This window comes from Symphodus melops (assembly GCF_947650265.1).
Source record: "Symphodus melops genome assembly, chromosome: 3".
Taxonomy (NCBI): Eukaryota; Metazoa; Chordata; class Actinopteri; order Labriformes; family Labridae; genus Symphodus; species Symphodus melops.
Window position 1 is genome coordinate 27,696,618 of NC_136693.1, and position 21,827 is coordinate 27,718,444.

General features: G+C 39.7%; 1 protein-coding gene and 1 long non-coding RNA gene across 4 annotated transcripts; both read right to left on the bottom strand.

Moving 5' to 3' along the window:
* Positions 1-341: 341 nt before the first annotated feature.
* On the bottom strand, positions 342-9,385 carry wt1b (WT1 transcription factor b). Of its 3 annotated transcripts, none has more exons than XM_079338996.1 (9): positions 8,608-9,385; positions 5,606-5,728; positions 4,725-4,824; positions 3,366-3,446; positions 2,956-3,061; positions 2,725-2,872; positions 2,394-2,483; positions 1,183-1,266; positions 342-1,030 (listed from the first exon to the last, which is right to left on the bottom strand). In XM_079338996.1, exons 1-9 carry the CDS (start codon positions 9,026-9,028, stop codon positions 909-911), a joined length of 1,275 nt encoding a protein of 424 aa, XP_079195122.1. In that variant the 5' UTR covers positions 9,029-9,385; the 3' UTR covers positions 342-908. The 3 variants fall into 3 exon arrangements, with proteins under 3 accessions (XP_079195122.1, XP_079195123.1, XP_079195121.1); XM_079338997.1 differs by having other exon boundaries at positions 1,174-1,266; positions 3,007-3,061; positions 8,608-9,384; XM_079338995.1 differs by having other exon boundaries at positions 1,174-1,266; positions 8,608-9,383.
* A 9,598-nt stretch (positions 9,386-18,983) lies between these two features.
* LOC306820986 lies at positions 18,984-21,732 on the bottom strand. The gene is made up of 3 exons (XR_013778734.1): positions 21,599-21,732; positions 21,214-21,520; positions 18,984-19,246 (listed from the first exon to the last, which is right to left on the bottom strand). It is a non-coding gene; the product is annotated as an uncharacterized lncRNA (long non-coding RNA).
* Between the last annotated feature and the right edge of the window lie 95 nt (positions 21,733-21,827).

Genomic DNA, 21,827 nt, shown 5'->3' on the forward strand with positions numbered 1-21,827 from the left:
GTGTGTGTGTGGGTGTGTGTCTGTGTGTGCATGTGTTGGGGCCCAGTCTCAGCAGAAGGGGGCGGGGAGGTCAGAAGGTGAAGTACAGCCAGCTGACACTGAAGTATGTGTCTTTTCTAATGAGATTTATCTGGCTCCAGATGTTCCTGGTTATGAAGATGTGTGTCAGAGATTTAGAAGGGTGAGACCTGCACCCTGTCAGAGTCACAGTGGGGTGCTCTTTTACTGTCTGTCACCCCCCGCTAAACCCCCAACCACTCATAGGTGGCCTCTTAACCCAAGAGCACCAACACCTCTTCTCTCTCACAAAAACAGCCAATCAACCACTCTTTGACAAAGAAGTGACTCCAAATTTTATCCATTTAAAAAAGCATAAAAGTACAAAAGGAATGTCTATAATTGGAAGCAAATGCACCACATATATACAAAGCAAGTAGGTAAGTATCATGTATACTGTAAGTTAATATAAAGAATGTTCACATTCCCGAAGCTAAACTTCTGGGTGTTCAACTTCATGGACAAAAATAAGACACATTGTCCAATTCCTAAATCCAGTTTACATCGTCCAGCACATTTTCAGAGTGACACAATTAAAATGATTAAAAAAAAGAAGCCAGTGCAAGTGTACTAAAATATATCCAACATAGTGTATTAACATCTTTCTCATCCCGCGATTAAAAATAATCTTTGGCTCAGATCGAGTTTTTCGGTCAGACAACATCTCAGAGATCTCGAGGATCATCAGAGTCTCTTTTCTCTGGCCGGTCAAGGGAGGCATCAGCTGTGCTGTACTTCATCGAGCCTGGCACAGAACCACAGTCGCTGACCAGGCTCCGGCAGCTCTGTCTGCTAGCTGGCACAACATATCGTCACCTTCCTCCTCCTCTTCATCGTCCTCCTCTGGCAGCTCAGATGGCAGGCTGCAGCTTGCTCAGGTTCCTCTGGTGCATGCTGTGGTGGCGCATCAGCTCGTCAGAGCGGGCAAACTTCTTCTGACAGTTGGACCAGCGGCAGGTAAAAGGCTTCTCACCTGACAACCAGGGGACGAAAAACGAAAACAGAAAACAAATGATCCCTTTAGAGCATATTCAATTCATGACACGCAAACTTCTATTAAAACCAAAAAAATTCACTGGAAAAAGATGGAGAGGTAGAAAATAAAGGTATACGCACTTGTTTTACCTGTATGAGTCCGCGTGTGCGTCTTAAGATGATCTGAACGTGAAAACCTTCTCTGACATGTCTCGCACTCAAAAGGCTTCACCCCTACACAGAGATGATAACAGTTTTTTGTGGTAGAGACAGAAGTGAGAGGAGGATGAGAGTCAAATGTTTAACAGCGTCTTTGGATGGAGCTGTAAGTGTCAAGGGTGAAAAACGTGTCATGAAATAACGTTTCTTATGAACTGGTTTTATACAAATACAGACTGATTCGCTGATGTTTAAACTATTAAGGAGAATATGCATTCTTAAATGTGGTTTCTGATAATAAAACTGACTTCTGTAGGTTATTTAGAATTGTCAGATATTATTCACATGTACGCTTATTTTTTTTTTTTTATCATTCTTATAATTATGATCTTTATGGGGTGTTAAAGTCATTTGTAATAAAAATTGTATTCCTGCAAAGTCATGCCATGTACTGTAATAAATGATAAATACAGGAATGGAATCTAATATATACAAAATATCTTCTTAGTTACGGAGAAAGTAAAAACAGGGAAAATATACAGAGGGCAGATTCAGGCCCCAACATCCAGTCCCCCATAAAGATGAAAATTTATTGCACTTTTTAATTGCACAGATAAATTAAAAATACACATGTAATTTAACGAAAACTGGCCCCATGAAAAAGCTAAAAGCATCAAGTGAAACGAAGCAGAGCCAGCGTGCACAGGAACACATATTAAAGAAGGAGTCCATAAATTACCAGCCGGGTAGTAAATAAATGCTGAAGCCTTGATAGGGCCGCTTTAGAAAGTTTATTTATAATTCTGTCATTTGAACTGTCCTCGTATCGTACTGAATTTTACAGGACAAGATTTAACACTGCTTTGTTCCAATGAGATGATACTCCTTCAGAACATTCGGACCAGAAATAAAATATCTGATTTAGTTAGCAACCTATCCAGTTCAATTTGGTTGTAATCTTTTATTACCTTTTCCAAGACTTCTCCACACTGCCAGGAATAAAACATCATCAGGGAACTTCTAAATAGCTTAAAGGCAGCATATTCTGATATACTGGGTCTGGAAATACCAATGTGTGTGTGTATAATACAAAGCTTTTGTAGAAAGGTTTTTGTATAGTGTAGTATGAATTCTCCTCTGGTTAAAAAACCTTCCCATAGACAGTGGAAGGGGGGGGGCGCTCATTCAGTATACTGGTGTACCTGTGTGTCTGCGCTGGTGCCTCTTTAACTGGTCTGAGCGAGAGAATCTGCGTCCACAGTCGGGGAAGTCACACGGGTAAGGCTTCTCTCCTGAAAACACAAACAAGGCCTCGTCTTCATCTTCATCATCCAGTTTACAAGTCTTTTAAAAATATAAGAAACAAACCGTTTTCTCTTATAATTAGTCAGTGCACTAGCAGAAATGAAGTGTGTTTTTTAACAACTTTAAAACTTGTTTTTTCACACTATGACTTTCTGCTGATATTTGAAAGATAGCAGCAGTTTGAGGTGTGTGTGGGGGAAAAGGGGAGTATGAGTCACATTAGCTCACCTGTGTGTTTGCGGCCGTGCATCTGCAGATGTGACAGTTTGAAGTATTTCTTGCTGCAGCCAGGATGAGCGCAGACAAACGGACGCTTTTCATTGGCCTCAGTTGACCTCATAACTGGCGGAGCGATACTCGCTACCCGTCGAACATCCTTTAAGAAAGACATGAAGAAGATTTACAGGATGGATGATTTCTGTTTTTTTCTGTTTTGTTTGTGATGTTAGTCTTACTGACCTGAAGTCCTCTTAAGACTCCATGTGTGTGTATGTGGTACTGGGCACTGACCAGCATGGATGGAGTTGGGACTGTGGGGTCATTGTCGTAGCTGGTCGCGTGTCCGCTGAAGGGCAGGAGCATAGAAGGAAGAATTACAGAAAATACAGAAAGCTCGACTATACTTGAAGAAGTCAAAGTCACTCCACTTTGTAGAGAGTTAAAATAGTTCTCAAACACTCAGGGAAGCACAAGGCTGCACACAAACACACACATGTGAATATGTTCCCCTCCATTTCCTGATCTCTTTAGGCAGAGAGCCAACAGCCATCTGGTCAAATCCCCCTCCTCTGCATTGTCACAGAAAAGCTCAAAACTAAAGGAAACAGTGTGTTAATTTAAAACAAATGAAAACAGAACACATGGCTCACCTCTTTATGGAAGATGCCAGACTGTTCATTTGGTTCCATGTGACACAGTCCAGCTGAGACGCCATTTGGTACAGGTTATCACTGAATACAACATACAGAAAAGTTAGAAACGTTTTACCTTGGTGTTAAAAATAAATACCCTCATTTAATCTGAGAAAATACAATGCTAAAAGTTCCTCAGTCGATTAGCTCTGAGAATCACACAGAAGTTTGTTTTTTTTAATTTTCTAACTATATTTGGGAAAAAACCTTGAAATTAAGAATTGTTACAAATCACGCTGCTCCTTTCCTCTTCCCTTTTAAGGAAAATGAAGACGTTTCATTCAGGGGGGAACTCCAAACTGCTCGCCTATTATCACATCCTGTCCACCCTGCACACTCCTCACTGGCTTCATTAAAAAACATGGGCTCAGAGCCATTCTTTACCTTGGCAGATCACACACACACACATATGCAAACTTGGAGAGGCGATGGTGCACCCTGCGGGGTGAGTGCCTCCGTGCCTAGCACACCACGCACCAGTGCATGACATCACTCTGTCCTCAGTATCATTAAAAAGCGAGAAACCGTTTTGGGGGAATTCTGGACAGCATTCCTTGAGAAGTCCTTGAGGGAAGGATGGTGATGGCTCGCTAATCAGCTCTGAGATATGTTAAACTGTGGAAAAACTCACTGATATCTGACATGTATTCAGTGTGTGTGTGTGTGTGTGTGTGTGTGTGTGTACATGTCTCTGTGTTTGTTTGAGGATTTCCAGCTCATGCCATAAGCTCTAACAACAGCTGAGTCTTCCCTCTTCTTATCAAACACTGTTCCAGTGTTTGGGTAGCGTATGTTCCTTTTCTACAAAAACATCACAAGGCGGCATTTCAAGAATTTCATCCTAATTTCCCTTTCAGATGGTTTGCATCAAAAATGAAACAACAACTTGGAAACCATTTCAGAGGTTAGCAGAGGAAGATTCCCAGCCTCAACCACCACTTAACTTTCACTTCAACTGAACTTGTCTCTTTTACTTTTCTCCTCATTTTTCCTCAGGGTGGACTCGGACACATCAGCAGTAGATCACTCTCTGTTTGTTTTGGCCTGCTGAGCAGCAGTGGGCAGCACTTAACCTCAGAACAAATTAGGATTCACAAACCAGACAGTTGCCGAGGCAGGATCAGAGGGAGTTCACACGTAAAAAAAAAAAACGAATAGCGAGTGAGCGAGCTGCATGCGATGTTAGTGGAAAGTATCTGACATTAATGGATGTGTCTGAAAACTTTTGAGACGAGTGGAATTGTACCATGAGGGGATTTAAGGTAGCTGGAGTCAAATGAAGTGACAAAGAATGCTGGGAGAGAGAGATAATTGTACCTGTTGTAGTTTCTCAGCAGCAGGGCTTGGCTGCTCGGACAGGATTCTGGGGGATTGTGGCAACCGAACATGGGAGGAGGAGCCGGGTACTGCTGCTCAACTGAAAGTAGAAAATTAAAGAAATGTTTCAAATAAGGGCTGCAACTAATAAACGTTTTTTTTTGCAAATTATGATATGCATTAACAATGATTTCTTGGCATCCAAAATATCAGAGAATATCTTTTTACTGATTAACATAATTGAGGATCTTTAAAAACACAGTTACGAGTTGTTGATTTTATGAACAGAACAAAAAAGACACCCCAAAACAAATAAAATCAGAGACACTCTTTTTGAGTTTCAATGTTTAAAAATCACTCACTGATGTTCGCAAAAAAAAAAAAGGATATTTATAATAATAAATGTATTATTGTTTTCCATGCTCTCTTTGGAACCAACCCAAAACACACTAAAGTACACTGAAAGAACTACTTTCAAATGAAAAGCTGTGATTTTCAAAGGATTACTCCTGCACGTCTGCAGGGCCCACGCGCGGGTCACTCAGGAACAGTGGTCCTTTTCAGCCTCATATACTATATTACTCCCCTGGCAGTTTTTGACATTCCAGCAGAGTCACATAAAGCCGTTTCCTCCAGTTATCAGAGTCATTAACCATACGTGTGCTTACAGAGCGAGAGGGAGCGAGTGGGTGTGTGTGTATGCCTGAGTCTATATGAATGTGTGTGCAGACAGAGACGGAGGGAGATGAAGGACAATGGGTGACAGCGATTCTGTTGTGATATGAAAAATAACAGGTTACTTATATAACCTTGCTTTGACATGACAGTCCTCCAGTCTGCAAGTCAATTAAGTGCTGAAATGTCAGGATGCAGACACTTACCTATGTTGTTTGGCGGTGACAGCGTGTCCTCGTGTTTGAAGGACAGGCTGGAGAGCTGAGGGGTGTGGTGAGATGGAGTGTGACCATAACTGGGGTTGCTGTCGAAACTCAGCGCGCCGTAACCTGAGAACCAAAGTAGGAAGCAATGGAACGTTTCAATAATCCTATTTGCCTAGTGGAGGAGTCATTAGATTACCATCCTGCATACGTGTGTAACATGGTGAAGTCTGCAGAGTCTCCAGTATCTGGTCAGTTATCTGAATCCCCCTGGTAGTTGCTCTCAGTCTCTGGCAAGGGTCACCACAGAGAGACATTCATTAAACAACTAAATCCCTTTTCCTTGTAACATGCTCTTTTTCCCCCCATCTATCTTTGGCCTTGTGGTTGAAATATTTATGGCAGGTGGAAAAAGAAATTTGGCAAACACACCACAGACGGACTGAGACGAGCTGCTGTAGTGTGCTCAGTGAACAAAAACAACCAGGCTGGGAAGTGATGAATTGCATGTATGCTAACTTAATTAAAGTTATAAGAAACAGAGAGCATCGTGATTTATTGCATTATTTAAGGAAATGCATGACGGCTCAGTTAAAGAAACATGTTACATTTGAGAGTGAAAATGATTTTAATGTTACATGCACATAAGGTTATAGTCAATTTGTATTCAATTATGCCCTTCACCAACCTCAACCCTGAATTTAAATGATTAAAAAACATGTGGAAGAAATTGTGGGAAAATGTTGAAAAATTTTAAATTTTGAGGAAGCAGCAAAGATTTTTTTTTATTCTATCACTCTTTTGATTTTCCAATTTTTATTTAGAAATATTATTTCACCCTAATTAAAAAACAAAACTGAACAAAAGTCTGAAAATTGATTGATGATTTTAGTTGTGACTGTAAAAGAGTGAAATCAATGAATTATTATGAAAGGAAAACTTAAACTTATTTAAAAAAAGCATCAAAACAGTTCTTGCAGTAAGACTGGCGCTGTTGATGCAGCAGACATATACATCCGTTCCATCACGAGCACGTTGTTTGACTGCAAGGGCGTCTTCGGATTAGAAAACTATTTTGCCAAATAATTTGTCTGTTTGTTTACAGCATAGAAGAGCAAACCCGGACCTTATTATATCAGACAGATTATAAGGCCTTTTAGGGAGATGCTAAATCTAACAACGTTTTTATTGTCTTCTTGATAAAAGAGGTGCATTCTCAACATGTTTAAATTCTCAACATGTTTAAATTCTTACGATTTTAAAGGAACAGGAGAAAAGCAATACAATGTCTGGTTCATTGATACTTCACGCTTTGTAATCTTGTCCTCGTAAATGAGTTCTTGAAAAGTGCTGACACACAGTGGCATGCGGACTGAATCAGGCCCGAGAGAGATGTTAAAAAGTTTCAGAGGAAAATGACTCATGGTTTTCTTTTTTTAAACCAGCCGAGCACCAAATACTCTGACTGTTTTTATTATTTCATTAGAAAACACTGAGCAATGAGACTTCCTGAATCCTGACTCTGACAGTCACACCGGCAGACCCCGTGCAGGTCTCTGATCTCTTGAGTAATGAAGCCCAGCAGACACAAGGGTTCTTTACAGTAAAGGCAGAGTCATCACATCTATGAAAGCACTTCACAGGAAATTGTAACATAAAGTTAATCCCCGAAAAGGATTCAAGATAAATAACATTTAAACTCTCAGTGATGAGTTCTGTGCAGGTCTGCTGGGACCCCAAAAAAATCCCAGACGAAATGATTTGACTAGTAAGTAAAGTGTATGATTATAATATTTGTATTTGTGTTTTTTCTTTTATCATTCTTTTGATTAATACGTAGGAGTTCTTCAAATAAGTTAGAAGGAAACAATCATTTTTTTGTGTGTGAGATTTTTGCCTTTAATTTTAATTATCTAGATAAATGAAGTGATGTAGTAATCACTGTTAGAGGACAAAAGGTCATACATATGTGTGTTTGTATTTTATTCTTATATTACTAATAATGATTCACAAGCTCAAGTGTCTTTCTTTTTCTTTCTTTCTCAAATTTATTTCGAATAAGTTTAACTCCAAACAAATGTCTTCTTTGTTAAATAGAAACAATGCACATGACGACCATTTCTACAGAGGTTGAACGCATCATAGTCATCATCAATCATCAATCGTCATTTTGCGCCCAATTAAAAAGAAATGTTACTAATGTTTTAATATTTTCAGGGCCCCGTAATTCATTGGCCCTCAGTCTCTCAAACACGCGGCACCCCTGATTGTGACACACATCTGCTCACATATACCTCAAAAAGAGACAATAGAATATAACCAATTTTGGTTCGACATAAAAATGCTACAGTAATAAAATAAAGTACATTATAGGTCAAAAGATCTTTGCAATAGGCAGCTTTCTACCCACGGCTGCTTTCACAGACTTATGTAAGGTTAACATTGATTTACTGATTTTTTTTAATCAGAAGTTTAATTTCATTGGAGATTTTCTCACTTTAATTAGACGTATTGATATAATTGTGCTCGTTTGCTTTTGTGTTTATTCCCCTGAAATGTTCCTGCTAATAAATCCTAAAATGAGAATTTATTGGCAGGTCAAACTGCAAAAGTGATTCACCGAATTATCTATTCTGACATTATGAATCTATCAAAGTAATAAATGCACAGGGCTGCTCATTCATTGATCTACCAGTGAGCAGAAATCAAAATGTCCATGTCCAGTGAAAGGCCCTTTGAAGCTCCTGTGAAAAAAAAGAGCTATTGTATGGATCTGTGCCAGAGTGTTACCAGGAAGCTGTCAAGCCCATTCCTGACCCGGGACAGGGTGACCCAGTGCTGCACACAAAACATCCTGCTGAGACACAACACCCTAAATATGGAGCTCTATCATGAGTGCATACAACAGGAAGTATAACAAACACTGACCTCCTATAAAACTTTGATTTTTATTTTGTGGGTGAAAACAGGTGAAGAAAGGTGGGACTGGTGATGAGCATGCTTACCCTGGTTCCTGGGTGCAGGAGGAGTCTCCATGCAGCCGGGCAGGTAGGTCCCACTGGGAAACATCCTGGGTTGACCTGCAGTCGCCTCTCCAAATGCTCCGACTCGACAGGGGCCAGATCCTGTGAACTGGCCTGAGAAGTGCACCGTGAAGGCCCCGAGTCCACAGTGAGGGTCCTCTATGGGGTCGGTGGTCCCCCATCCCGGTTCCTGTTTGATGATGGAGTGGTGGGAGGGCAGGGAGCTGTACGGAGAGCCGGAGTGGAGGTCCAGCAGTTGAGTCCACTGTCCCCCACTAGCGACAGACATCCCACAGCCGCCACCAGCTCCTGGTAAGGCCGGCACGGGAGGCGCTGGAGATAAGAGGGTCAGATCTCGAACATCTGACCCCATGGACATGGCTCCACACGGGTCAGTCAGCATCGGCAGAGTTGGCTCAAGAAAGTCCAAGTAAGGAGGTATGATATTCCAGAAGAAGATGCAGAGGGGAGAAAAAAAAAATCCTGAACGTTTAACACAAATAATATCTAAAATAAAAAAGAAACAATGATGGAGGAAACCAACATTAGTGGTCACAGTTCACTGTCGGAGCCATCTTTCCCTAAAGTGATGAAACTATCGTTAAAAAGGTAAACTGGCGGTGATGATGGATGCCAAATTTCACGCTCCTTGGCTGTTAGGTGTGTCTTTGTAGTGGGAGTGTGTGAGGCTTAAAGCTCCTTGTCCCTCTGTCTCTATACTGTCTGACTTTCTTTCCTCTCCTGAAAGCTCAAATAGTGAATAACTGTGGACAGGGGGGAGGAGCAAGGGAGGCTGAAGAAGAAGAAGACTCCCCTGCTCTGCCCTGGCCAGCACTCACCAAACACAGGGGGGGGGGGGGGGGGGGGCTCATAGCATTTGCATGAGCCCCTGTTGCTCTAATTTCTTTATTCAAGTTCGAAGGGTTGCTCACATGAAGTGTTTGTGTTAGGAGGTGCGCGACTGTTAAAGGAGTGAGTAGTTTCCCAAATTAAGACACTGAATTTGCTGACATGAAAGTGTGACATCGACACACTCCAGTTTGAAAGTAGAGTAGTTGATAAAAGTCGTCACAGATTAAAATTGTTTTTACACATTTCTAACACTTAAATATGACATTTTCAGGATGTGAGTATTTGAGTCAAATAATACTTCACGCTGGAACATGTGTGTACACTCAGTGTTCAAATCATATGAAAACATGAAATGTTTCGTTTTCTTCAGACATTGGACCTGATGTCCTCTGAGACGTTCATCATTTCTGACTCTTTTGACTCATCTGTTTTCTGAAACTTACCCCACTTTCAAAATACGTTAACCATAAGGATGAGGCAACAACCTCAAAAAAAAAAAAAAAAAAAACCCTTGATGAGTAAGAAGATACCAGAACATCTTGGTAGAGATTATTTCATTTGCCTTTACTAATGAAATCTTCATTTTCAAAATGAGGAGTCATTTTCAGATCAGAGGATTTAGGAGATTAGGACGACAATAAAAAGGTCAGAGCCGGATTTAAACTGCTTCACTTAAAGAATACACAGATAAATGAGTTACGGCTTAAGATGTAAAAATGATACAACAACAGATCGGGGTTTTTCCCATTTTGGAAACGGTTCTGTTTTTGCTAAATGTAACTCACATAAACTACACACGTCCTTGGAGGAAAGCCACATCACACAAAGGGATAATTATTTATTAGTCGAGAAGAAGGGGGAGTTCTGTGTGTGTGTGTGTGTGTGTGTGTGTGTGTGTGTGCGCTTAAGAGATAGAGGTTTTGACCTTAAGTCCAACTTAACTCTACGTGGAGCTGCACAGGAATGCAGTCACTTAGAATATGTCTATAAATTTAAGGCAGCTGCTGTGGATCTTTTAACATTGTTGTATTTGTCAGAACAACAGCCAGACTTCTCCTTTCTTCAAAAGCTTGAAAAAGTCGCCATGTTTTCAGAGGCCTTTAAAAAATAAAATAAACAGCAGTGCAGTCAGTCGAGCGTCTCGGTCACTTACACTTGATCTGTGACGAAACCCAGATCATAAAAAAGCTCATCATACTGTTTATATTACTCTTAAAACCAGTGTAACATCATGTCATGGTTTACATCTCATCAGATGCTTTCACTTAATTCTACATTGTGAATTTAAAATAAACCCAACTATTTTATTAGCTCATAGAATACTGTGAAATAAGTTTATCTCTATGATCATTTTTCCAATGGTTAGTATTTATGAGGGTTTACCTGTCTTTATTTATAATGTCGTATTAAACTGCTATATGGGATCTTGTGTTTTTTAAGGTGCTTTTTAAAATGTATGATATCATACTATGCAACATCTTGTGGTTGACCAAGACATGGTTGATAAATAACCTTAACGTTGGCTGTGTACATCCATACAACCATAGTCTTTTTATAAAGCTGCATTTACCTTCAGGATGTCTGTACTTCATTGTCTCGTAACAAGATAACTGAACAGAATTATGAATCTACGCACAGGATGTACCTCACTCCCTTCCGTTTCACTCAAATGTACCCTCACCTCCTCTAAACGTTGACGCTGTGAAACATGAATACGCTAAATCACCAATGTTTTGTAGGAGTGAAGGCATTATGAAACAGATCTGGAAGGCGGCGATCAACCTGACTGCTCAGGTTCTAGTGTGATATTTATAATAAATCATTTATTTTAAGTGCATCTGTATAATATCATATCTTCTGAATAAATACCTCAAACTTTTACTCTGTTCAAACTAATTCTGAATGAAACAGCGTGACTGGAACAACACACTCAAAACTTCACGAAAAGGGGGACATATTCTTTTTCTTTTCTTTTTTTAAATACGGGAGCCTCTCATGGACCTCCGACTGTTCCCTCTGCAAGAGCAAGCTGTGTTAGGCCTTATTCAGAAAAGAAAATACTTTTTTGTATACATTTTCTTTTGCTGCTAATATTACTTCTTCTTTACTTTTATTTAATTATTTAATTTCTATTTCTTTTATTTAATTATTTATTTTCTTTCTATAGCCTGCATTCTTTTTTGTTTTTGTTCGTTAAATGTTCAATGTTAATTAATATAAATATAAATATAAATATAAATATAAATATATATATATATGAAAAACATGTATCTGTTGGACATTTCTTGATAAAAAAAACAAAAAGGCAAGATAAAACTTTTTAAAGACAGAAGCCCTTTGCTTCTGAGGATGAGCGACCCTGAATGAGCAGTGGACTGGGGTCAGGAGGAAACGTTTACTTTAAATTAATGTGTGTGTGTGTGTGTGTGTGTGTTTATATAAGTGTGTGTGCATATGTTTATAAATATAAATATGTAAAAGCAGGCGGCCCGGGTTGCTGCATGTCGTACCCCACTCTCTCTCTCCCAGATTTCCGCACTGTCCTGTTTCCCCCAAAAAATGATACATGTATATTTATGCATACATAATTCAACTCTATATTTAAATAAACCTAATGTAGCGAGTTGAATTCAGTACTTAACCTGAAGTTGATGTAATTGGGACAGAGCCCTTCTCCCCCTTTAGTACTTTTCTTTTTTTGATTTAATAATTTATTTGATTTTCTTTAAAAACTCTTTCATGGATGTTTTCCTGCTGAGCATTTTTATCTCACCAAGTTTATGGACAAGCTTAATTATAACATGTTGTTAGCAAGAATGTGAACTGTAAGAATTTTTAAAAAAGAGTAAAGTATAAAAGAGTTTAAATTTCATTTCTGAATGAATATTATACCATAAAGAAGTGGATCATAAAAAGTTATTCAGCCAGTTATTGACTCAAACAAAGAGTATTTATTTTTTCATATTCAATCACATATTCCTTTAATATATTCCTTTTTTAATATAAAAACCTCGAGCAGATTTGTGATGAGGGATTTGGGATAGAGACCATGGGGGACGAGGATGCTGTGAGGTGAAGAGTTTTAGCCAGTTCCTGTCGTCACCATCTGGAATATGAGTCTAGGATTCCAGAAAACGCTGGTGACCCCTAACTCAACTTAAGAGAAGTGATGGCTGAGTAGAGGGGGAGGGACACGAGATAGAGAAGGACAAAAGGACTCAAAAGCAGAGCGAGAGAGAGGCCTACAGTCACCATACAAGTGATGAAATCAGCTGACTAAGTGCTCAGATTGCATCAGCCATTATTGCTCAATATCACTGATCAATCTTTCAGTGCCAACTTTTGAACTGTTTTGGTGACTTTCTAGCTTTAAGCACACCGGGAGTCGTACTTGCTGCAGCCTACATTTAATACACTGTTTAACGTACTGATAACGGTGCGATCAGAAAGTGAAGATTCAGAATGTGTTCGTGCAAAGCTGTCGACTTTATACTATATATATATATTTATATATAAGCAGCTGGATGTTAGGTTAAAAAACAAAACACTACCGCGGTGAAGCTGCACGGGCCTTAAACTGTCTCTGAACAACTTTGAACCCTGTGAAAGTTTGTCCAAATGTTCTTCTTTCAGCGCCTATAAAGAAGTATGCATGCATAGCATCATCCACTGCAATGGTCATTACCATAGAAATTTCACTTGTGGACGAACACAGTCTTTTTTGTGTGTGTGATCTTTATGCACAGATCAGATAAAGCACTCTCTGACTTTAACTTCATTTTGGGAAATAAAGTGGTGCAAAGGCAGACCAGTACCCCAGAGGAACACCCAGAGGATGTCGAACTGATTTAAAAATAGTAGCAAAGATAATTCATTTCTCCCAAAACTACTTAAAATAACCTCCAGTGGTCCGCCCATTGCAAACAAACAACATCTTAAATAATGAACTGTGTGTACAAAAGGTTGTGGCACAATTGAAAGTATTCCGCCAGAAAACAGAGAGAGAGAGTTGAGGGAAATTCAGAGCATCTGAGCCAAGAAAATGCTGGCCGTGCCTTCCCCAGTGGAGTCTTTAGCAGGGATTCATCAAAGGTGACGGGGCCGGGAGAAAACAACCCTTTCAGCCCCTATATGACGGATGGCGGTCCCCGAATACACCCATTCTTCAGATCAATCTCTGGTTAACTCAGGGTTTAAAACAACAAGACTGGCTGTGTGGAGGAAGGGTAATGGTCAATACTGCCTGTGACCCTTAACAAGAAATACACAAGACTTTAACTTTCTACAGCGAGATGCGTTACGAGGAAATTTGAGAAGGCTTTTGTTTCAGCCTGAGAGACGTTTGATAAACTGCGCAGACATGTGACCTGGCAAGGAAGGACACGTGAAGAAGAAGTGACTTTTTCCATTTTAATAAACATCGGTATTCCTGCTACCGCGTCTGAAGGTGGACAGTTTGTTGAGCTTGCTCTTTTTTAAAGCCAAGTTAATATTTTAAGATATCAGCATCAAGACAGCTGTGATGTGAGGACAAAACCGTCTACAGGAGAGCAACAGGTGTGGTTTTTATGGGCTGAGCGAGGCATTAAAAATAAGGCCCAGTCCTTCACTTTCCTGTGTGGGCATGGAAACAAACAGATAAAAAGCCAAACAGCAGTGTGTTGTTACGTTTCATCTTTTCCCCTATCTGCCTGTGGCCTCTAGGAAATGGTTACAATTTCAAACAAAACACAGGCAGAACAATATTCTTCTTTCTTCCCTCGCTACTTTCTCAGAGCTCTGTTTGGAAGTTTGTGACAGCCAGGCCTCTGCTCTTTGAGAAAACAAAGACGCACTGGTGCTTATCATACATGGCTTCATACAGGCACAGATACATTTGGAAACTTTTTGACTATACGTAAAATTCATTATTACTGTGGAGGTGTATATCAAACGCAGCTATAAACAGTGTGCTCATTGTTCAACTTGAAAAACAACAATCGTCAGTTTTTAATTCTCCGTCACATCTTCAAAGTGAAGCATATCACACAGCAGATAAGAGCCGGAGAGGAAAAAAAAAAAAAGATCTGTGGGAGAGCGGACATCTCCATGCTTCATGTGTCAGACACAACACTGGTCCACTGATCTTTCACACACCCGATCTCTTCTTTCTGTTACCTTTCTCCTCTATCAGCAAACCAAAGAGTCCTCCCTCAGACGTATTTATATACAGTCGAAGCCGGATGCTCCTGGATCAAATCTCAGGGATATAATTAAAAACCGAGGAATATAAACACCAAGATCAAACCGCAGAGTGGCTGCATTCTCAAAGGACAACATTAGTGATGTTCAAAATCTGTTGTTATCAACAACTCTAATGAAAAAACCCAATGTGTAATTCTGTCTGACGTTTCCTCAGCTTATCTTTTGTTGTTGTAAACTTTTGGAAACAGGAAATTGATACTTCATTCACTTTTAAGAAAGTTAACTAATGAGCTTCAACAACTGCTTTTTCAGCATATTTTGCTCAAGCAAAGCGAAGCTTGTTCATCAAGAACTATCTCCAGCCGACTTTAACCAATGTCCTGGTGAGTGTCAGTCTATGTGTGTTTTGATTTGTGTGTCTGTGTTTGTTGTCATGCAGGGACATGGGCGTGGCTCAGTTTTTGGACAACAATGGAAAAAGCTGAAGAGAAAAAGTTGCATAGCACAATTGATTTTTTTGTTGATAACATTAAATAAAAACTACGTCATTCTTTCATGAAAGCTCAATTTACAAATGTTTCTATTTCAAAGCTGTTCTAAGAAATTTCCTTGTAGCTGTGTGAATATTTACGAGCTTTTCTTCTTACTTTTTTTTTTTTTTTTTTTTACAAATGGTGCTTATTATCACACATCTCATGAATTTGAATCAGATGCAGAATAGTTCATTTCCTCTAATGCAATGTACAAAGAAACAGAATCTGAAACGGGAAAAAGTAACAGCTGCTGTCTTTTTAAAGAAAATATTGTTTTTATAAACATGTACAAAAAGTGTTATGGAAAAGTACAATTTGTAATATATGATAGCGGAGTACCTTTAAGCCTAAAGAGACAAGTTAATGTTAACTTGTTCACAAGTTAAGTTTTATTGTATTGTTTTAAATAATGAATGATGAACCCATTGTGATCAAGGTCTCTTTCACAACGGCGACCTGGCCAGGAGAGCAGCAGTGCCTGCCATTATAAATATCATATGATATAGAAAGATTTTTGAAAAATACATTCAGAAAAAACAACAACTACAGCTGAAAAGACAGTCTCGATCACAGATTACAATTCAGAAACACATCATGCACATCAGATAGTGAATACACCTATCTTTAAGGATGGTCGATCAGATTTCGTACAGGTCTCAGGGATAATTGTTTATTTAATTCTTTTTTAAAGGGGTATCACAGAGGAATATCTGGATAGTTACTAAATTTATAACAGGCTGATGACACATTTTCATCATCAAACTAAACATAACAGCTGGATTACAAGCGACTGTGTGGCATGACTGACTGTCTTCCAGAAAAGCAGAAACTTTCAATTCTGAGGAGCTGCTGATGTGTTGTATTTAAAAGAGGAACACATTGAGTCTCATCCCAGCAGGTGCCTGTGTGTCAGCAACAAGGCCGGCCTTTATCAGCTCTTTACAGTAAACCACAGCCTGTTCCACGCTGTCACACCCTCAACAGTCATCAGAAAAACATTTTCAGATATCTTGGGCTGTTATTGCCTGCTGTCATAACCCTGAGTCTCATTGTGAGTCCAGACGAGCAAAAAGGTTTAAGGGATGACTCTGATAGAAGCAACAATGATGGGAAATATACAAATGACCACAATTCACACAGAATTTAGCTTCTCAACCCTTTAGAGGAATCCTGCAGCTTTCTCAATCTCAGACAGAGAAACGGTTGAGTAAACCGTAGAGCTTCTTTTAAAGGACACAGTTGTTATGTGCTTCAATGACTATAAGACGAAGTATCATATTTCTTTACTAGCCAATGTTAAAGTGTAAATGACATCTTAAAAGTATTAGTAGCTAAGGGTTACACAGTTACACATGCCTCTTATTGGTACTTCTAAGATCTGGCATGCAATGGTTCAAGTCAAAAATTGTGCAATTCATCCCCAATCAAAATAAAAGTGCTTATTTGCCTGAGTGTGACTTTTAAACTCACATCTCTCCTCCTAGCTCCACCTCTGAGTGTGCTTGGTATAAACACTTAGTGATGAGAGTGAAGAGAGTGCTCCAACACGACCCAGACGGCAGTGACGAGATCCAACCAGAACAGGGACCGAAGAATTCCTGAAAGACTAAACCTCTTCTTTTTTTTGTTTTTTTGCTTCCATAGGGTTTAAACAGAGCACACACATTCCACATAGTGGGATTAATGACCTCAGATAGCTCAACACCACGAATGTGAGCTCGCTTTGATTGATTGCTTGCGGTCGTCAGTGATGGAGCTGGTCATGGAGTGATATGAAAAGATAACAGTGGTATTTCATGTACCAACCTTCGTCTTGTACAGTACAACCGAGTCAGCATCAGCGAGGAGGCAGCCAAAAGAACGATGACTTTTTAATTGAATGGGCAAAATAAACAGCAATGAAATGACTCTACGCTGGAGGTGTGCAGCTGTGCAGTGTGATTGATCCCCTATCAGGTCGTTTAGAAGATAAGTGATCACAGGGGTTGAACAGCTATCAGGCCGTTAGCTGGATAAGTTGGTTTCACGGACACACGCACACACACTCACTGACACACACAGACCAAAATACACACTCACACACACACACAAATAATGTAATACGTGACACTGAGGGAAAACAACAACAAAGCGCCCCACAAATGCACGACTGCATCATAGACTAGTGCAGGCTAATGAAGTTAGATGTTGCAGTTTTATGGTTTGCGTTTTATGGCCTGAAGACACAGAACCACCCGACATATACAATAATAAGGTACAAGATTAAGTCTCCATTTAGCTCTGGGTTGGTTTCCAGCTAGTTTTAAGAGACTCCTGAGTCGTTCATATTCTCGCTACCATCCCATCCCACTTTATACGTATTAGTGTCTGCCGCTTGCTGCTGGGCTGCAGTAAGGTTGGATGATTGACATGTAGAGCTGGTACATGTTGCTGTGCTGTATTGTTCCATGTCCATGAATATGATCATCCCCTTTTGAATCTAAATTACATTATTTTTTGGTATTCATCGATTAGACCTGTATCCAGGAACCACACATGTCAAATATACTTTAAAAAGAGTCTTCTCCACTGGTTACATGATGCATACAGATGAGTCTACATTATGGGTTAGGATCGGCGTAGAACTATTGTATACAACTAAGATCAAAGATGATTAATGGCTGTTGTTCTCTTCTTCCCAATGAAGACATCACAGCGGTCCTAGTATTAAGCTGAGAACTCTCTTCCCTGTTGGATTGCTAATTGCCATTTTCCAAAGAAAAAAATTGAAGCTATAAAAGCCTTTTCTTTTGTGCAAAGTGCAGCATAAATAATCCTGAAAATCAAAATAATGTTAAAATTACTCCATGAAAAACAAAATTGACAACACAACACTTTTTTTTCTTCACCAACCATGGATTCATCAACCACCGGTTTTAGACCTTTGGCTTTATTTTTAAACAGGGCAAAATTATAAAGTCAAAAAAGCTACAATGTAATTAGTGCAATGAAGAGAGCCGAACTGAGAGTGAATCAAAGGAGAAAGCTGCTTTACAAGTCCGTATTGTTCTCAGCATGAACTACCTGGTATCAATAAGTGTTATGAGCTCACTTGCATAATGTAAATGTATGTAAGATAATGTAGGACAAGACGTAAACAGGAAGATAACCAGCCTTTACTGAGAATACTCTCAGGAATACTCTATAGAAAAGGAAGAAGGGCCCATGAGGAGTTGTGACTTCAACCAATATGGAGTCTCGATTCACCGAAGGTAATACCTTCACTTTGTTTATTTATTTGTTTCTACTATCTGAGTGTAAGTGTGGGGGGAGGGTGGTTCAGCTTATAAGTAATTAACAAGCAATTTGCTCCACCCAGGGAAGCAGGGAAGTTACTCATGCGATGCTCCCTGACAAGGTCACTGGCTGATAGATGAGCCAGAGCGAGGGGATTTTTCAGAGATTGTGAAGGCAGGCAGAACTGTGGGAACCAGACAATTAGTGGGTGGAAGGTAGGCAGCCATGTTGGATGATGACCATGAAACTGGCTTACACGGATAGGATACTCACAACTTGGCCGGCTGACAGGGAGAAAACAGACACCTGGGCTCGACCAACTCTTAACACAGTCATTTATCTTTGAGGGGGCTGAGCAGGCAACTTGCCAACCGTTTAGGAAGAGCATGTGCTGTTTCATATCAAACAAACATGGATGAGGTCAATCAAGACAAACAGACGACATAAATATTTCAAACCCACACTTAACATGAAAATATATTCATTTTTGAATAGCTTTAGTAGACTTCTCTCTCATCTGTCCTGGATCTGACGTTATGTTATTGCACACTGTAAAACAAGAAACACAAACATTCTATTTAAATGCCTTTGACTATGATGGAAAAACCTAATCCATCCATATTCAACCATAAGACAGCAAAGAATATTGAAGTCTTTACAGGGAACTTCAATCAAGTGAAACAAAAACATTAAAGTGCCCTCAGTTTACACTTCAGAGTGTATGAAGCAGATGTTCAGTATTCTGTGGGCTCTGACTGAAGTGCGTTGCAATAATCCTAAAAAAAAGAAGAAGTGAGAATTGGGATTGGACACAGGACATTACGCTTCTCTGAAAAGGCAACAGAATATGATTTAGCTTCGGTAATATCTGAATGATTTCACAACCTCTGGGAAGCTGGGATTTCAAGGAGCAGGGTGTCTGACAAGCACCCAATTAGACATCTGTGCTTGATCCTGGAAACGTTGACCGTGTTTGCTAAAGGATTACACGTGCCTTGTGTGTTTGAGTGTGTCTTGTCCTGACTACATTGCCGGGTTAGATTCAAAGTGATCTAAAAAAAAAGACCATCCTATAGGCTACACATTTCTTTCTTCACAAGTGAAATCTCGCTATTTTCATAACTTTTTGCTACAAATCTAAAGAGCTAGAGGTTCCTGAACATAGCCAATTCTAGATCACAATGTACCAAACCAAATCTCCCGATATCATATCCCACTGCAGACACTTACAATGCAACAATGACACAGCAAGCTCACAACAAAACCTCCTCCAAGTAAGAGAAACAAATCTGTTTCTGCCGCTTTTTTAAAATGTCAGACATAATACACTCATTAAGCGATGTCATCGTTGTCGCTGACCCCTTGTCTTTTCCCGAACTTTTAACCTTGTAGTCCACTCATCTTATCCACTATCTTAACCAACGACTGAAGAGTTCAAATCCCACTGGTTAAAGGTCAACATTCGTATTTGATGATATATGAACCAAATCTCCCCCTCCCCAAAATAAGTAAAGTATTTCAGATTCAGTCGCATCATGTCTTCTTAGTGTGGTTAAATTTAAATGTTTAAACATTTCAATTATAAAAACAAATGTAATCGAGATCACTGCAGTATAACAACATAAAAAGCACAAAAAAAACTTTCTGTTGTATTTTTTAAATATTATTGGGCTAGGAACTCAGAAGATGACTTTTTTTCAATAGCAAAATAAATACAAGGAATTAATGTTCATCTTCAAACTAGTTAAACTTGTGTAAGAACAGTGATTTCAGAAATAAAAACTAAGGTTTTCACTGTTTAATAGAATCAAATAAACGGTGGTCCTTCTGGTTTGTATTTGGTATACAATGTATGGAACTTGTTTTCCCTGTACAACCAAGTAGCAGCAAGTTGTCCTTGTAGTTTTATGTGAAAAGTTGTTTCATAAGCTACAGTTTCTGCCAACATCTCTTTTGTCTACTGAAGTATGGGAAACATGACATTACTGTCGATTTTTTCAAGGTTTCACTTAAAGGACTTTGGCCATGTTGAGTGCACTTGTTGGGCCTCTCAGAAAAACTCTTTCATATCACAAAGCTCACGTACAATCAGTGATCTAAATACCACAGTTTGGGATTCACTGATATAGAAACTAAGCATCATGATACACTGTGGCATTTTAAAGACCCTTTAAATAAGACAAAAACAAAGTGTCTATGCACCTGGAGCTTCAAAGCCTCCAAAACTCTTATTGTTGACTTGAAATACACCAGGCATTTGACACCAGCTGTTAATCAGATAATGAAAGCCTCGCAGTTACACAAGCACACTTGTGTGGAAGCAGCTATAAATTCTTTGCCATGACAGCATGCGAGGGCAGGGAGAGAGTGAGAGTTGGATTTGGTACCAGGCACTTGCCTTCCCATCTGAATGACGCATTGAATGAGCATTATGCTGAAACACTCCATCAGCTATTTTCCCTCAGCACATTATTTTCACAAATATATCCTTTTGAATGTAACAGAGTTCAGTTCCTGCAAAGAGAAATATGTGACAAGCAGACTTTAAGGGAATTATGAAATGGCATGCAGTGTCTCTGTAGTCTGTGAAGCTCCTAAAATACACATATTTTCGTGACAGATGAACTGCGAGCTGCAGTTCAGGTTGGAAATGGAAAACACTCCACTGGGACACATCCTACTCAACATTTCAATGTTAGTAACCTGACCACAGAGTTTCAGAGTGAACCCCTGCTCCACTTACCCTTTTCACCTCCCTCACCTCAATCACCAAGCAGCCTGCCATTGTAGTAATACACAGGCAGCCACCTGGTACAGAGGCGCAAAAGCACGCCAATAGGTCAGCGAGTGTGAGGTATAAGAGTTTTGCCCTCTGACACTGACGGTGTTTCCGGGTTGGACAGCACCTCTGGGCCCGGCCAGCCATGGTGGTCCCTGCAGATGGACTGAATCTCGATCAGATAACCTCTCCTGGGGATGGGATCAGTTTCACCTCTGTAACTCTCTTCCAAGACACCCGAGGTTAATCTCCCACAGAGCAGAGTGGATACCTGGATAAGAGAGAATGAAAGATGAGGATGTGGTGGTGGAAGTGAAAGTGATTTATATAATTTAGTAGTTTGTCTGACCCCTCTGCATGAAGGGGTCGCACAAGCTGAAAGTAAGCAGAACTCTGCACACAAGGATTTCCATCTGGAAACACACTGATTAAATATATGTTTAGGTTGGTGGTGCATAGCTACTCTATTGTCTTAGTAAGCGTGATAGACTGAGTTTTCAATCAGTAACGAAATCTCCTCTGGGCACATCTATAGATTGTAACTTTGCAGGAAAGGTTACTGCCCCTTTAAGAGCCTG

Coding starts and splice junctions, on each gene's coding strand:
- wt1b (XM_079338995.1), bottom strand. CDS start 9,028: ATGCTGACTGACCCGTGTGGAGCCATGTCCATGGGGTCAGATGTTCGA. Junction 3,062..3,365: donor CTGGCATCTTCCATAAAGAG/GTGAGCCATGTG, acceptor CCTGCCCTTCAG/CGGACACGCGACCAGCTACG. Junction 1,031..1,173: donor GACTCATACAGGTAAAACAA/GTGCGTATACCT, acceptor CCTGGTTGTCAG/GTGAGAAGCCTTTTACCTGC.